Source organism: Vicia villosa, linkage group LG1, assembly GCF_029867415.1.
Source record: "Vicia villosa cultivar HV-30 ecotype Madison, WI linkage group LG1, Vvil1.0, whole genome shotgun sequence".
Classification (NCBI taxonomy): Eukaryota; Viridiplantae; Streptophyta; class Magnoliopsida; order Fabales; family Fabaceae; genus Vicia; species Vicia villosa.
In genome coordinates this window covers 70,574,940-70,591,906 of record NC_081180.1, presented here as the reverse complement: position 1 = coordinate 70,591,906, position 16,967 = coordinate 70,574,940, and the positions used below count along the sequence as shown (strand labels likewise).

General features: G+C 32.9%; 1 protein-coding gene and 1 pseudogene across 1 annotated transcript; both read left to right on the top strand.

Moving 5' to 3' along the window:
* The first annotated feature begins 444 nt into the window (after positions 1–444).
* LOC131641318 (uncharacterized) lies at positions 445–3,305 on the top strand. The gene is made up of 4 exons (XM_058911619.1): positions 445–900; positions 1,531–2,319; positions 2,552–2,599; positions 2,754–3,305. The coding sequence occupies exons 1-4, from the start codon at positions 718–720 to the stop codon at positions 3,072–3,074; spliced, it is 1,341 nt and encodes a 446-aa protein (XP_058767602.1). The 5' UTR covers positions 445–717; the 3' UTR covers positions 3,075–3,305.
* An 11,224-nt stretch (positions 3,306–14,529) lies between these two features.
* LOC131609042 (ankyrin repeat-containing protein BDA1-like) lies at positions 14,530–16,318 on the top strand (annotated as a pseudogene).
* Positions 16,319–16,967: the final 649 nt, after the last annotated feature.

The following is a 16,967-nucleotide window of genomic DNA, read 5'->3' as shown; positions in this document are numbered from 1 at the left end:
AGAAAGACTAAAGTTGAATTTTGGCCTAATAAACTAAATAATATATAGTCTTTAAATATATAAAATTCACAAAAATAATTTTTTAAAATATATGAAAAATCTGTAAATATATAAAAACTAAACTTATAATTTTTATTTTATTTAAAGAAACAGATCGACCAACCAATTAATTTAGGAATTGAACTACAAATTAAGCCTAAACTTTTCATATACTTTAAGAAATAAATCGACCACTTTTATATAATTTAGATACTACTTGTACAGTTGTACATATTTAAAGAATTAAATTAAATCAAATAGAAAATAACAGTAAAAAAATCCTTGATGATTTTATTAAAATGGATAAAAAAGAAAAATAGCAGAAATGAGACTGACAAGGTCATAACCGTAAGAAACACAGAACATTATTTAAAACAAATAATTACAGAAATAACAAAAAGAAAACATATGAATATGTTAGGACAAGAAAAAGAAAAGAAAAACCAAGATTTGAAGAAGCATTGAAAGGAAAAAGAAAAAACAGAGAGAAAAAAGTGGAACATTGTTCAAGATACAACCACACCTCAAATATAGAACAAAGCCTTTTGTTTTAACCCCGAAACTAAAGCTTCCATTTTTCGATTACCTTACCCTATAATCACACCATTTCTCATCAATCAACAAAAAGGGCTTTCAAAAATCACTCACTCTGAAAAAAAGCTGAATTTTTTATAGATCATGTCGTGTTCTTCTTCATCTGGGTCCGAAGATGATAATGAGGGCTTCGATTCTTACCGGAAAGGTGGTTACCATGCTGTCAGGGTCGGCGATCAGTTCGCCGGTGGCCGGTATGTAGCTCAGAGGAAATTGGGGTGGGGTCAGTTTTCAACCGTTTGGCTTGCTTATGATACTACAACCTCTGTATGTGTTTTTGATCCTAAACTTTTATTATTCAATTTTGTTTTGTTTTAAATGATGTGGTTGTTACAATTACAAGCTTTTCTTATTGTATTATAGTAGTGTTTTTAATATACTAATGTGAGTATTATTTTGAATGGATCCAATTGGTATGATTAGGATTTGATGTATGTAATGTTGGAATGGTGAATTTGGGGAATGATTGTCATTAATGTGACAATCTGGATTGTGGTTTTGGATTTTCTGCATTTGGTAAATCCTAAATTTCCGCAGCTGTGAATCCCGTGTTGCTGGATCTATGTTTTAATTTGTTGTTTTGTTTCAAATTTACCGGCTTGAAATGTGAATTGTCTGATCTTGATTAGACGGTATGAGACGAATAACGGAAAAAAAATTTATTTAATGCAAGGAATCTGGATCTCTGGAGATTTGTCAGTTTTCGGAGAACTATAGGAGTAATAAATGTGTCTTTGGTTTCTTTTTATCGGTTACACTTGGCGCGTTTTGTATGTGCATCATGAACTGCATTTGGAAACACTATAATTCTAAGCTTAGTGGTCCTGTGCGGAATTTTTGTTCCTTTTGTTTCTCATGTGTTAAATATCTTTCTAACATTGTGTTTGGGATTTTCAGGGATATGTTGCTCTCAAGATTCAAAAAAGTGCGGCGCAGTTTGTTCAAGCTGCTCTTCATGAGATAAGCGTTCTTTCATCCCTTGCTGACGGTACTCCTTCAAATTCAAGATTTGTTGTTCAATTGATTGACCAGTTTAAGCACACGGGCCCAAACGGGCAGCACCAGTGCATGGTACTCGAGTTTCTTGGTGACAGCTTGCTTCGTCTAGTCAAATACAATCGTTACAAAGGTCTTCCACTGAATAAAGTTAGGGAGATTTGTCAATGCATTTTGATTGGTTTGGATTACTTGCATAGAGAACACGGTATTATCCATACAGACCTGAAACTGGAAAATGTTCTTCTTGTTTCTACCATTGATCCTGCCAAAGACCCTGTTAGATCAGGAGTCTCGCCGATTTTAGAGAGGCCAGAGGGAAACATAAACGGCGCGGTTACTAGTCTTATTGAGAAAAAGTTGAAAAGGAGAGCGAGGAGGGCAGTAGCTAAAATATCTGGACAAAGAAGTTCAATGGGAGGAATGGGGGAAACTCCGAAATCTGAGAGAAGAAATATTCATGGGATTGATGTTAGATGCAAAGTGGTAGATTTTGGAAATGCTTGTTGGGCTGATAAGCCATTTGCGGAAGAAATTCAGACAAGACAGTACAGAGCTCCTGAAGTTATACTGCAAGCTGGCTATTCATTCTCCGTCGACATGTGGTCTTTTGCTTGCATTGCTTTTGAACTCGCCACTGGTGATATGTTGTTTACTCCCAAGGTCGGACAAGGTTTTAGCGAAGATGAGGTATGATCATTTGTTCATATACTATTATTGTTTAAATTATTTATGATTAAACAATCCTTTTGATCCTTGAATGTGTCAAACGCCACCGCTATAGACCTCGAATTAACCAAAATTTCAAAACCATTCTCGAACATTCTTTGGTTATTCTCATGCTAGTTAAGGATATACATCAGTTGTGATTACCTCAAATAGCATGTTAGAATAACCAATCTTTGCATTGTGCCGGTTTCAGGATCACCTTGCTCTGATGATGGAACTCCTTGGAAAGATGCCCCGAAAGGTCCGTATTTTGAATTGTTCTGTGATATGCTATATAGTATGAAGTGTTGTTAAATAGTGGCTATAATAATTTGAAGAAATCGCTATTTTTTGTGATCCGTGATTAACAAAAGTGAAATAAACTTTGACAAATCTTACACTTGCGCATGTTGCAGGTTGCGACTGCAGGAGCAAAATCTAAGGATTTCTTCGACAGACACGGTGATCTGAAAAGGATTCGAAGGCTAAAATTTTGGCCACTAAACAAACTATTGATCGAAAGATACACGTTTTCAGAGAGTGACGCTCATGAGTTTTCGGAGTTTCTTTTACCTCTTCTTGATTTTGTGCCCGAGAAGCGACCAACTGCGCAGCAGTGCCTACAACACCCGTGGCTTGCCGGAAAGGACTCCGTTCCTAGTGAAATGAGAAATGAAACCAGTGTTGAAAAAGTGGATGTTGGAATAAGCAACCTTAAAATCAGGGTGGGGAAGTGAAGTGAAGGGGAGATAGGTATTTGAGAATCACCCTTCTTCAATATTATTGATTTTTTTATTGTGATTTTATTTTTTGGTTTGGTGAAGTTCAATAAGGTTTATTTTTTTATTGGATTAATTACTATGAGATGTAAATTAGTAAAGAATTTTGTTCATCCATAGACATATGCCAGAGTTTTGTGTGTATATTATTACATTCATCCAAGTCAAGTGTTTTTGTTTTCCTCACAATTCACATGTTTTTGTTGTTAAAGCTTACACTAATATTGACACTGTATTTCAATACCGTATAAAAGTACGGTGTTTTATTCCTAAAAAGGGGGTTAAGATCCTCTTCATTTTTCTCTCTCTCCATCTACTTCATTATTATAGTTTTATGTGTAAACAACACGCATATCGAAGACATATGACATATATTTAATGATTATTTAATTTTATACACCTAAAACTATAGTAATGGAATTTTCCATTTCTTTTAGAAAATGGAGAGGATCCATACTCCTAAAAAGGTGTCCAAATAACATTGTTATATTATCTTTTAAGGAAATTATAAGATTTTGAATTGAGGCAATGTGATTGAGCTTCCTTGATAGTGATACTACTATTAGTAGTTGAGATCAAGGGTTGTTGTACTTGTTCAATTAAGAAAAAAAATTTCATTAGTAGCAAAATTCAAAGGATGATTCATTCATTTGCTTATAAAAGATTGCAGATAAAAAACAATTATTAAGTTATGTGTTGTCACTTGCTAATGGAGTATTAATGTTTAGTAGGTACTATAATTTGCCCTTTGTTTTCCTAATATTCACACTAATTTGCCCTCCTTTGATGCAAGAGTCTAATCGATTTTACCTCATTTTTTTCTGCTTCTGCATTTTAAATAACTTTGTTTATATTATTAACTAATGTTTGTCCAGTTAAATGAGTTTGATTGAGTGTTTTTCATGTTTGTCCATTTAAATGAGTTTGCTCATGATTGAGTGATAGTTATCCAATTTAAAAATTCGGAATTGAAAACTTGAAATGACAAATAACCCATCTTATTTTAATCTACAAGTACCACTTCTCTTAGTTAAAGTAAAGAAATGCAAAATTTAAGATTTTTTTTTAAAAAAAATATCTATCACACTAGAAACAATAGAAGGAATACTTCTCCTAAAGTTGTGGGTCCTTATTATGGTGATAATGGTCATGATAGGCCTCTATGTCACATTAGGAATGTAAAAGTATCTTATGGTCTCATGATAAAGATTCCTAAATGTCCTATTACTAATCTTTAGGACCCAACGCGAGTTGGGGACCTAAATTACCATTTTAACCTTTCTGCATGAATGCCTTATAGTTAGGAAAAGAATGTCGTTTCTAGATAGTGGTTGTTCAAGACATATGACGGGTGACGCTTCAATGTTCATCGATTTTGTGCATATTGAAAGTGATCACGTCACGTACGAAGATAACAATTAAGATAAAATAACAAGAGAACCTATTTTGAGAAATTCCTCCACAATCACCGTTGAAATTGTTTTATTGGTTAAATGGCTTAAACACAATCTCTTATGTATTAACCACTTGAGCCACTAAGGATTTTCTATAACTTTTGATACCTAGGTTGTATAATTGAGCACAAGACTGATAAGAAATTGATGTTTAAAGGGTCTAAGGTTTAAAATGTATATATTATTAGCTTAGATGATGAATCAAAAAGTGGTACTAAATGTATAGTCATCCTGAGTGAAGACTCATCGTCCTGGGATAGGCGTTTGGGCCATGTCCACTTTGATCTAATTAATGAGATAGTTAACAAGGAATTAGTGACTGGTCTACCAAGATTTTAATTTTCAAAAGAAAATTTGCGTGACGCTTGCAAAGTGTGGAAGCAAACAAGGGAGTCTTTTAAACCGAAATTTTTTGTGTCTACAAACAAACCCCTCGAACTTCTCCATCTAAATCTCTTTGGCCCGTCAAGCATTAAGAGTCTAGGAGACAATTACTACACCTTTTTAATTCTATATAATTATGCTACATTCACTTGGACCCTATTTTTATCCCATAAGAAAGAAACTTTTAAAGTTTTTTTTTAGATTTTCCATGTTTGTCCAAAACCAATTTTTTTTAAAAATAATTCCTTTAAGAAATGATCATGGTGGTGAATTTGTTGATCATCATTTTCAAAACTTTTGTGAAAAAAATGGGATAACCCACAATTTCTCATGTTCGTGCACTTCACAACATAATGGAGATATAGAGCGTAAAAACCGTGTTTTAGAAGAATTAGCACAAACACTGATAAGTGACATGGGTTTATCTAAGTACTTTTGGTTGGATATTGTTGACACTGCATGCCACGTCTTAAACAAGGTGGTCATTAGACCTATCCTAGATAAGACACCATATGCTTTACTTGAAGGTAGAAAACCAAATATTTTTTATGTTCCCGTTTTCATTTGCAAATGATTTATTTTAAGCAATGGTAAAGATAACCTAAATAAGTTTAAAGCTAAAGTCGATGAGGGACTATTTTTAGGGTATTCCTCATATAGTAAATACTATAGAGTGACCAATAATAGATATTTTATTTCTGAAGAGTTTGTTATGTAGATTTTGATGAAACCAGACCCTAAGAGGTGGGGAAATATAATTCTAATTTTGATGTTTTAGGTGTATTGACGAAAGATTTAGTCAAAGATGATGACTTAAAATTGGATTCTCTTAAAAGTTCGGACATTAAAAATGATAAAGAGGAAAGAAAATAATAGGATGACAAATAAGAGACTTCAACAAAGCTACCTCAAGAATGATTGTTGCGAAAGATCATTAGTTGAACAACCTTCTCAGAGACATTAAAAAGGGTGTAAGTACTCCATTGCAGGTTAATATTTTTTGTAATTATTCTGCACAAGGTTAGCAGAATTGTGTTTTTACCTTGACGTGTTTTGCCTAGGTAAAATCGAAGCGTAAAATTGAAGAGTAATATCATAGAGTTTACCTCATATTAAAATATTATATATATATATATATATATATATATATATATATATATATATATATATATATATGGCATATTTAGTTCCTAAGTCTCTTAACTTAATTTAATGTTCCGCTTTAGTCTCTTAACTAAAAAGTGTTACAAATTAGTCTCTTAACTTCACTTCGGTTATCTTATTTGGTCCCTTCTTTCAATTTCTAGCAAAAAATAAGTTAAATTCTAAGGACGTGGATGTACAACAAGGCTTCAGTTTCAAATATAATTAAATATTTGTAATATAAAATAGGGTTTCCACTTAAGTAGGTGCAATAAAGATGGTCATAATAAGGCTACATTAACTGGAAACCATACTACCAAAGCAAGTTCAAAGCCTTCACATATTTTAGATCCAGCTTTACTTAATCATCAACGATCTTACTGATGTTATAGCAGATGTTCTTGACATCTGACATTGATCTTCTATTTACCTAGAACCTGATAAAAATGCATAATAACATTAAAAATAACCCATCATTAGAGATCCAGAAACAACCTCTTGCAGAGTTGGAGACAAAAAGTCATGCTATTTTCTCCCAAATCACTTGGATGTACCTTTACGAGCGGACTTGAGAATCTCCCAAGTATCTTTGGTCACAACACTTATGATGATCGGCCTGAACAGTTCTCATTAGATCCATTAATTACACCTTCAGAGATACAATCTTGACAACCTTCAAGATTCTACTGTCCAATGATTTCCAGAATGCTATCATTCTAGATTTTCCAAAGACATACAGTACCAGAAAATTATCTCCCTAGAGCTCACCCAATAAATAGACTAGAGTGCCTGGTCTGATACCAAATGAAAATTTCTGGTACAGGATCAACATTTTAATACTGATGTTCCAACATCAGAACATGATATCAAGAAAAATGTTGTGGCATTTGATCGTGATGCATAATAATATCATCAACCGATAACTTTTACAGAAAGATAAATCACATAATGAAAACCAACACAAACCACACGTTAAGAGCAATGTCTCAACGCACGCCATAATGTTAGGACAAATGTCTTGACATCATCTGTTGACACATAACATATTTTTAACTGAATGATCTATTTATAGAGCTTGATAATGTGTCCTCTCCTCACGAGAAATCTTTCTTTAAGATATAGTTGCCATCTCACGTGGAGCACCTTGCCCATCTCACGAGTGTGATCTTGCACAACCTCTATAAATCATTGTTATTAAATTGTTACATGAGCTATCTTGGTCGCCTCGCGAGCTTTCAAGATTTGAAACCCCTCTACATCTTTGACTTTAATCGCTAAGCCATTGATGATTTGCTTCTTTCAGTTTGTTTGTAATCTTCAGATCAATTGATCTTTTATCATTAATCATCAATTGTTCTTTGTGTATTTTTCTACAAATATTATAGAAAAAGGTAATCAACACTATTATCATAAGTAAAACTTAGTGTATGTTTGGAAAAATGGTGCGTTAAAGAAAATCATGTTAGAAAGCCACGATAACATGGAACTTTGTTATGTAGCTTTTATATTTTCACGTTAAAATTATCTTGGAACGCGAGAAATGGACTTCCAACGCTATTCCAAACACATACTTAATTAATATAATATGTACATAATTGAGGTTTTATCATGATTTCTTCTAAAACAAGTCAATAAGTGTCTTAATTATATTTTGGAAAATCGCTTAATTTAGAAATTTATCAATCACCACTCTGACCATTGTCAACGACTACTCCAACCACCACTTTCATTGTTAACCACCACTATCAACTACCACTCCGACCACTTCCAACCACCACTTCTATTTTCATCGATCACCCTATAACTATCTTTGATCACCACTTTTCCCACTTGAGCTATATATTTTGATCACTATTAACTACCATTATGACAATCATAATGACTACCGCCAACTACCAATCTGATTATTGTTAACCACCATATTAACCACAATTCTGACCACTCTTTGTTGATCATCATTCTATTCGCCTCTTTTGATCATCATCAATCTCTAATTCGTTCATTGTCAACTTCCACTCAGACTACCACACACCCCTTCAACCATTATCTATAAACACTTCATTGACCTTTGATTAGCAAGTCTATTCCGATCAAGGATTCTCTACGCACAACTCTATTAGAATTACATTTTCTAAATTATAATTAGGGTTGTTCATGGTACAATTCGTGAGAAAAATTGAACCGAACCATTTCTATTTACTAAGAATCGAACTGAATCAAAATTATTGGTTTGATATACCGTTTCGAAATTCTGAACCATTAGAAGACAATTTTTCTTAAACCGAACCGTTTATCAAAGAACCGAACTGTTAAGCCATTTTTCAATTATTTTTTTTAAAAAAACATTTAACTTGTTTGAAGCATTTTTCATTTTCAATTTTAGTTCGCTTCGGGTTGAATTTCAGCTCGGTTCGATTTCAGTTACGGTTCAATTCTAAAACTGTTTGTACGTAATAGTTTGATTCACTAACCAAACATAGCAATTCAATTATTTTAACTTCAATTTAGTTCGATTCAACGGTTCGATTCAATTCTTGGATTTAATTGAACAGCCGTAATTATAATCATAAATTTTATGCGAGTCATGCCGTGCACTACAGGAATCACATGTTTTTGTTTTTAAAGGCTTGCAGTTATTGTTGTCAAAAGTGGTTAGATTATCTTTATGTCCAACATCAATATTATCCAATAAATAAATTACAAGATTTTAAATCGAGGCAATGTGATTGAGTTTCCTTGACAGTGATACTATTAGTAGTTTAGATCAAGGGTTGTTGCACTTCTTCAATTAAGAAATTTCTTCATTAATTACAAAATTCAAATGTTGATTCATTCATTTGCGAATTAACACAAAACGTATAAAAGATTATGATGTGCTATCAGTTGTTGATATTAATATTTAGATAGTTGTGACTAATTATATCTCTCTCGGATGGAGTGACTTTGCCGCATGCCACATACACTTCCAAGATTTATGACATGTTTTGAATGAATTTTGGTTTTTAGGTTTTAAAAACTATTTTGTAAATTTATTTTAAAATATAGTTTTTAAGAAAATAAAATAAAACAAAATATATTTGAAAATCATACTTTTAAAAATTGTTTGGAAATGGTACAATAAGTATCATTTTTTTTCTTTATATTTTTCCTTTTTTCTGTTTTTAAAATTAAAAATCAAAATATCTAAAATTGATTTTAATTTTTAATTTTTTAGTTTTTAAAACTATTAAATAAATAATAGTTTTCAAAAAATTGTTTTGTAGAATTAAATTAGCACACAAGTTTTATTATCAAATTTTAAAAACTAAAAAATAGTTTTACAAAACAAAATCAAACAAATACTTAATTTTGTTTTAAGAATTATATCGATATCTGCTTGGTTCAATAAACATTTCAAAATTTACACTGCAAGAAAATCTCTGAATAACCAGAGGAATTAGTTAGGGGTAAAATCTCAAACAAAAAATAATGTTGTTTAGGGTAAAACTCCTTGTAACCCACAATTTTTAAAAACAAAAAAAAAAAACAAAATTTATGGGTTATCCCTCGCAAATAGAGAAGAGAGAAATTTTTTATTTTTGAAAAAATGCATTGTGAGGGGTATCTCCTAGCAAATAAAAGTGGCGCCAAAATGTCATTTCATTGGTCAGAAAACACAAAACTTTGCGACGTAAGCTCTGAAGACTCTAAAGAGCTTGTTCACAAGAACCTTTGTCTTTAAAGTCTTCAACACTAGGTCTTCAGAAGCCATGTCTTCAGATCTTTAGAGCTTGTTCATTGAACCTTTGTCTTCAGCATCTTCAGAACATGAGACACAAAAGTAAAGCTTTAGAAGGACTCTAAAGCTTCCCTTACAAAGTCACGATTAGAAGCTCTTGTACTAACGTTCCTTGGAACCGTTGCATAAGTAGCATTCCAGAAACATGACTTATGTTATAACACAACACTAGTATTATTTCAGAGTGTTGAGTTCATAATCTGATTACGTCACACGCCTTCTTACCAGAGTCAGAACATGTAAGGCAACAACCACACACTACAAAGAAAACCTTAAGATAACATGTAAAGTTATCATCAAAACCTAAGGCCAGATACAGAACCAATCTTGCTCTTACAAGTTCATCGCTCAAGGAATCGGTAGGATCAAGGGGTGATTGCTACACACGAAGACTTGGAGCAGATTGGTGATCCTGGAAGATTCAAGAAGCGTGAATCGAGTAAATATTATGCAGAAGAGTTTGACATTATGTTGTATACAAGTCAAGATCCAAATAGGAGATTTATTCTTCTCATCATTATTGTGGATTAGTGATTGTATGAACTCTTGCAATATTTGTTAAAAAAAAGTTTCAATGGGAAACCATTGAAGAGTGCGGGTAGGCTCTACGAGGATGAAAGAATCAAAGCATTATAAATCCTGGTGTACTCTTTCTCTCTTACTCTTGCATTTAACTTCTGTACGATATTACATGCTTAGGTTTTCAATTCATATTATAGCTTATCATTTATTCAATTGGTAGCGATTTATTACGCAAAGTTAGGTTTTGTTAGAACCGGTACCTAATTGAGCTTTAGAGGTGATTAAATTTTGGAAAACTAGTGTTTTTAAAATCCAATCACAATGAAATATCGTATAAGACACATCTCGTGTAATATACAATAATTAAATTATTCATTAATGAACAATCAGTGAGTTTTGTATTTGTCGACGTGATCAAAGTCCAACAAAAGTATAATTCACTTATTTTTTATTTTGTATCTTTTGGGCGCAACTTCGAAAAACATATCATATTCTACTTTTAGTAAATCAAACAATATTTTTTAGTCTATTCACCCCACTCTATACGGTTTTCTACCCCATATTCTCACCCAACAAGATCAATACGTTTTCTAATTTTTATTATAGACCTTCAAGGGGATAAAGGTAATTGGAGAAGTGGAATTTTAGCTGTAGTTACTAACAACCATAAAGATACATCAAGCCTTCCATGCTTCACAAAGGAAACCTTATCAAGTTCTGACTACTGCAGCATTAGATTTACCACATGATTTACTGAACAAGAAGCATGCGATTTAACCATTAGCTATACTGGATCATAAACCAGAAGAAGGAAGAGTTTTGATTCAGTGGGGTGACTTGTACCCCGAGGATGCTACTTGGGAAATACTTTTTGACATAATAAGGAACTATCTTAACATAAACCTTGAGGACAAGGTTTAGGTCGAAGAGGAAGGAGATGATACAGACCAAAACATAAAGACAAATCAGCTTAATAATGAGAAGGAAAACAATGAGCCCAAAGCCTGAGAAAATGGAAAAAGAGTCATCAAAGAACCCAAACAGGTGAAGTATTATGCGAGGAAGTAGTCTACCACGTGGATTACAGAGGTAGACACTTCCTTAGCTAAACGAATAATTCTAAAAACTGTAATAGCCAATTGTCTTTTATGTTATGAGCTTTATGTAACTTTATTTGAGAAGATTGTAAGCTCTTTTATATATATATATATATATATATATATCCATGAAAGAAATAATAAAATGGAGGAGAATATTCAAGTCGGTAGTGTTAACATTCATTATGCAACATTTACAAATTTAGCAATCATCTTTGTTCATTTTTTCAATCTCAAACCCTTTCAATGTGTTACCTTGAAACACATTGTGACCCTTCCTGACACCTTTAAAAGGTGTTTTTTCAATCATATTATAAGAATAAATGGAAAACAGGTAACTTAGAATATATCAAACTAGGTAATAAATTATTTGTGTGCTCGTCACTTTATATTTCTCGCGTGGATTTGTAGCACTCTTTTGTGTGCATATTAACTTTGCCCAATGCCATATATTTTGTTTTTAATCTCTTGGTCCCACCCATAAAAGTTGTCATGGCGTGGTTTAACATTTTAATTTCACAACACTGGAATTTTTACTATGTTTTAATCTTTAATAATATAGGTTTATGATAGTGGATGTTAAAATTAGTATTTTAATTTATATAAAACGAATTTAAAACAACTGCTAATATTTTAAATTTTTTATCATAAAAATAATTTTTGAAAATACAAAAAAATAAATTCTTAAATGTATAACAAACAAACCCTTAATCTCTCTTAAAAAGTGTTTCGGGCAGCCTGTAAGGCCTAGTCAAGGAGAGACAAAATTGTTGAACGTAAAGCATACATTCCTATTTTCCTTCGCATAACAGGATACCCATCAAGAGAAACAGTATAATAACAACCCAGATCAATTTAACGACTAACTGCGTCCTACGCCATTCCATGCACATGTGATTATTAGCCTTCTCCTCTATTTAAAGAGGAAAGCGCGCTACTTTACAGATATTCAAATCCTTTCCCATTTAAAGTCACTTCTCATTCTCTTACTAAATTGAGCATTAGAGTGTTAACCTTGTCGGTTATCCTCCTCTCCACCGTATTAGAAATAACAACCTACTTCAATAGATTGTGAATTCATCCTCTTCGATCAAATCCAGCTCTTGGAGCAGAACATCAGCACCGTCTGTGAGACTAAACTATTGATTCCTATGATTTTCCAATATATAAATTCTCTCGATTCAACTAAATCACATCCGATAGAAGTCTATATCTATTTTGATCAAAGCATGATTATTCATAACTCAATTAATTATATTAAACTAAAATTCTAACTCTCCTTCTTCAGATTCATCATCGATGGCGGCTTCCAAAGCTACTCGCTTTTCCATCCAACGAAAATTAGGTCTAAATAATTGTTCCATCCGTTCCACCACTGATTAATTATATCCAACCTAGGGAAAATCAAGGAGAATTTCCACCTCCTTCATTCCTCGAATCTACACCATAGTTTCACCTATGCAAACCTTTGTTCCAACCTCTGCCACCGCCTAAGATGTTCATACAAGAAACACTCCCTGACTTTCAACTCCTATATGATAATCTTGGCTTGCTGGGAGCCAAAGAATTTTTGAATAGAATGTATCAAATGATTCAGTAGCCGAACTCTTAGGTCTTTGTGTAGAGATTGACTCGTATTTAAAAGTTTGCATAATGCTAATCTGAGAAACAAAACTATACAAGATTCGTACAAAACTTCCATCCTTGAGCCGAGAAGGGATCTAAAAGAGGTTCAGAAGTATTCCATCCGCTGACGATACACATACAATACTCCTTATCCTGATCCCGATGGAATGGGAGGTATCCACACTCCTCTTGAAGTTCGACGTCCCTAAAAGGAGGGAAAATATGAAGAAGAATCTCTCGTCAAACCACTAAAGAAGAATCCCATGTGCATTCGCGTCTTGGACAAAAGAATTCTGAAGTCACTAGAGAACCCTCCTAAACTCTAGAGTTATAACAAGATTGAATGTCCAAAGAAACACATTGAGAATGTAGATAAACAAATGGACTACTATAATGCCGAAGGAGATGCAAAGTGCAAGATCTTTGCATTAACTCTGACCAAATCATCCTTAGTTTGGTACAAGAAGCGCTCCTTGATTTTCAACGCTAGGAAGAGGCAACCAACCACCATGGTAGTGCTTAGAGAAGTCATTCAAGGTAAGAAGGAAACCATGCACGAGTATATTGACCGCTTCACTAAGGCGGCGATAGTCTTGGAAGGCTCAGACGAAGTCTAAAGTCTTGGATATTTGAGAAGGGCCCCAGGCTAGATTTTGCATTATGGGGAAAGTTAGGGCGCAAAGAGGCCCAAAATTTGAAGGATTTGTTTAATAGGGTGCATCCCTATTTCAACTATGAAAAAAACTTCTATTTGACAGAGGAAGTCAGGTAGCCGACCATCTGAGAAGGACTTCGGGCGGTCGAAGGAAGAGAATGAGCTCAGACCCCGTCTAAGGTTTGAAGCATATACTCACTTCTTGGGAAATGATCTTAAAGGAGTGGACCATTACGGAGTTTAAGGATGCCTAGATAAGGAACTCATATTCGACGAACCGATAAGTCGAAATACTTCTATTTTCACAAGAGTCTCGACCACAACACCAACGATTGCATCCAGCTAAAGGATGCGATTGAAGGACTAATCAAGAGGAGGTGACGATCCAAGTGTACCAAGGACGAAAGAAAGGGCCAAGAAGATTCTTCCTTTGTATGTAATGACTGTAATCTTTATGTTCGAGGTCTCCAAGATACTGATTGACGCTGACAACTCCTGTAATATAATGTAAGCAGATCTCTTCGAAAAAATGGGGTTGAAAAAGGAAATGTTTTAGCCTTACGAAGGATTTGATTCCATATATATATATATATATATATATATATATATATATATATATATATATATATATATATATATATATATATATATATATATATATATATATATATATATATATATATATATATATATATATATATATATATAATATACTTGATGAGCTACAAAGTCCTTGTTTGGAAGTTTGAAATACAATGGATGTTGAATAAAAAAATTCAATTTCGTGTTAACAAGAGTCGTGAATTAATGCTTATTTTAGTGGCCAGATGTAGCAGCATATGTAGCTTATATATATACACACACCATTTTCAAGCTTTAGGCTTTATTAAGAAATAGCACTTCAAACATGAACGCAAGAAATGATATTGATGAAAAGGTGATGGCTGCAACTTTAGAAGGTAATGTAAACCTTCTATATGCACTAATTCAAGAGGATCCTTATGTTTTGGAGTATATAGAGTTAATACCATTTGTTGAAACACCTTTGCATATAGCTGCATCTATGGGACATATCCATTTTGCCACTGAAATCATGAGGTTGAAACCTTCATTTGCTTGGAAGCTAAATCAACAAGGGTTCAGTCCAATCCACCTTGCCATGCAAAACAACCAAAAGAAGATGGTTCTTCGTTTTCTAGACATCCACAAAGAACTTGCTAGAATCAAAGGAAGGGAAGGCTTAACTCCTCTTCATCTTGCTTGTGAAAAAGGAGAAATTGACCTTTTAACCAATTTTTTATTTGTGTGTCCAAATTCTATTGAAGATGTGAACATGAGAGGTGAAACTGCACTTCATATTGCTGTAAAAAATAATCAGTTTGAAGCTCTTCATGTCTTGGTTGGTTGGTTGAATACAACTCATCAAAGAGGTTCTATAAAGCTTGAAAAATTATTATTGAATTCTAAAGATGAGTTAGGAAACACTATTTTGCATATTTCAGCTCTAAACAATGACTCAAAGGTAACATTCTATTTATATTTTTACCTGCAATTGTAGTCGTGGATTGCAATAATATATGTTATTTGCATTTTGCAGGCTGTTCGATTGTTAGCTAAGACCAAGATAAATTTGAACGCAAAGAATTTCGAGAACTCAACAGCATTAGATATAGCAGCCAGTGCTGAAATCAAAGGTATACTACTACGTGCTGGAGTGAAACCAAGCTCAAAAGTGGAGGATTCTCCCACACTCGCAGAAAAATTAAGATCAAAGTTGACAATAATGGAGAAAATATTAATTTATACACTACGCATTAGAAAAGATATATCAGAAGAACAACGTAACGCTTTCTTGATAGTTGCTACTCTTATTGCAACTGCTACATTTCAATCAGCTCTAAGTCCTCCTGGTGGAGTTTATCAAGGTAATGTAGGTGATGGAAATAATGGTACTAATTCAACCCAAGGAAAAGTTGGTAAATCAGTTATTTCTGAAGGTGATTTCTTTACATTGTCCATATTGAATTCAGTTTCACTTTTGTTATCAACTTTGACAATATATCTTTTGACACCAAGTGGGTTAATTGGTGGCTTATTGTTCGGACCAATCTTTTGGTTTGCTTATTGTTATGTTTACAATATGAAGTTGATATCTCCTACCACTGCCACCAAAACTTACAACTTTGTTATGGTACAAGTGTTCAATTTCTTGTACTCTTTTTTGTATTGGTCATTTTTTATTATGTACAAGAGATTTAAGTTTAATGGAGAAAATAGGGAAATCAACATGGTGAATAGAATAGGAGGAAATGTATGGTAGTTTATGCAATTGTTGAGGTCAAGAAATGTGTTGGGATATTAAATTGGTGATGACATCAGGTGTGAATATGTGGAGGAGTGAACCTTATTTTACATTATCATATTAGATATGTTAGACTATGTCTTACTTTGTTATTTGTACCACATAAGTCATGTTGTAATTTATTAACATAATAAGTGATATTTGTTTTTTTTTTCCATTTGTTTATTTATTTTGATTCCGTACACACCAAGCAAAACCATTTCTTCTAAAATGAAAAGATATTCAAGTTTTGACAAGTTCAAAAATGACATACAGCCCAAAGGTCATATAACACAATAATAATGCTATTTCGGGAAAAAGAAAAACAATCACTACTATATATAATATATTTAATGACAAAGCTTTTATCTCATATATTGTAAAATTGAGGTCAAATAACAGGGAACGTGTCATTTCATGATAAAATTTAATCTTTTTCCTCGATTTTCTCCTAAACCAAAACAAAAAGTTTCTCAAGATTTGAGCTTAGATTCCCAACTTCTGCAATTTTATGTTCTATTTAGAACCAAAAAGGTGTGTTTGTTTTTTTTATAGATCTTACGTCGAATATGTTCCCTCGATTTTTTAAAAAACTGAGATAATAACTCTCTAATTTATTTATTTATTTAGAACAAAAAAGGCGCCTTTATTTTTTTATAGAATTAAAGTCCGATATGTTCCCTCGATTTTTAAGAAAATTGATGATAAAAAAAAACTCCCTAAATTTTTTATTCCTTCCGTGTTAATGTTTAGTCTCATTTCACTTTTTGAACCCTAGCGAACAAAAGAACACCATTATTCTCCAGTGAAGAAAAGAACATCATTATTCTCCAATGAACGAAAGAACACCA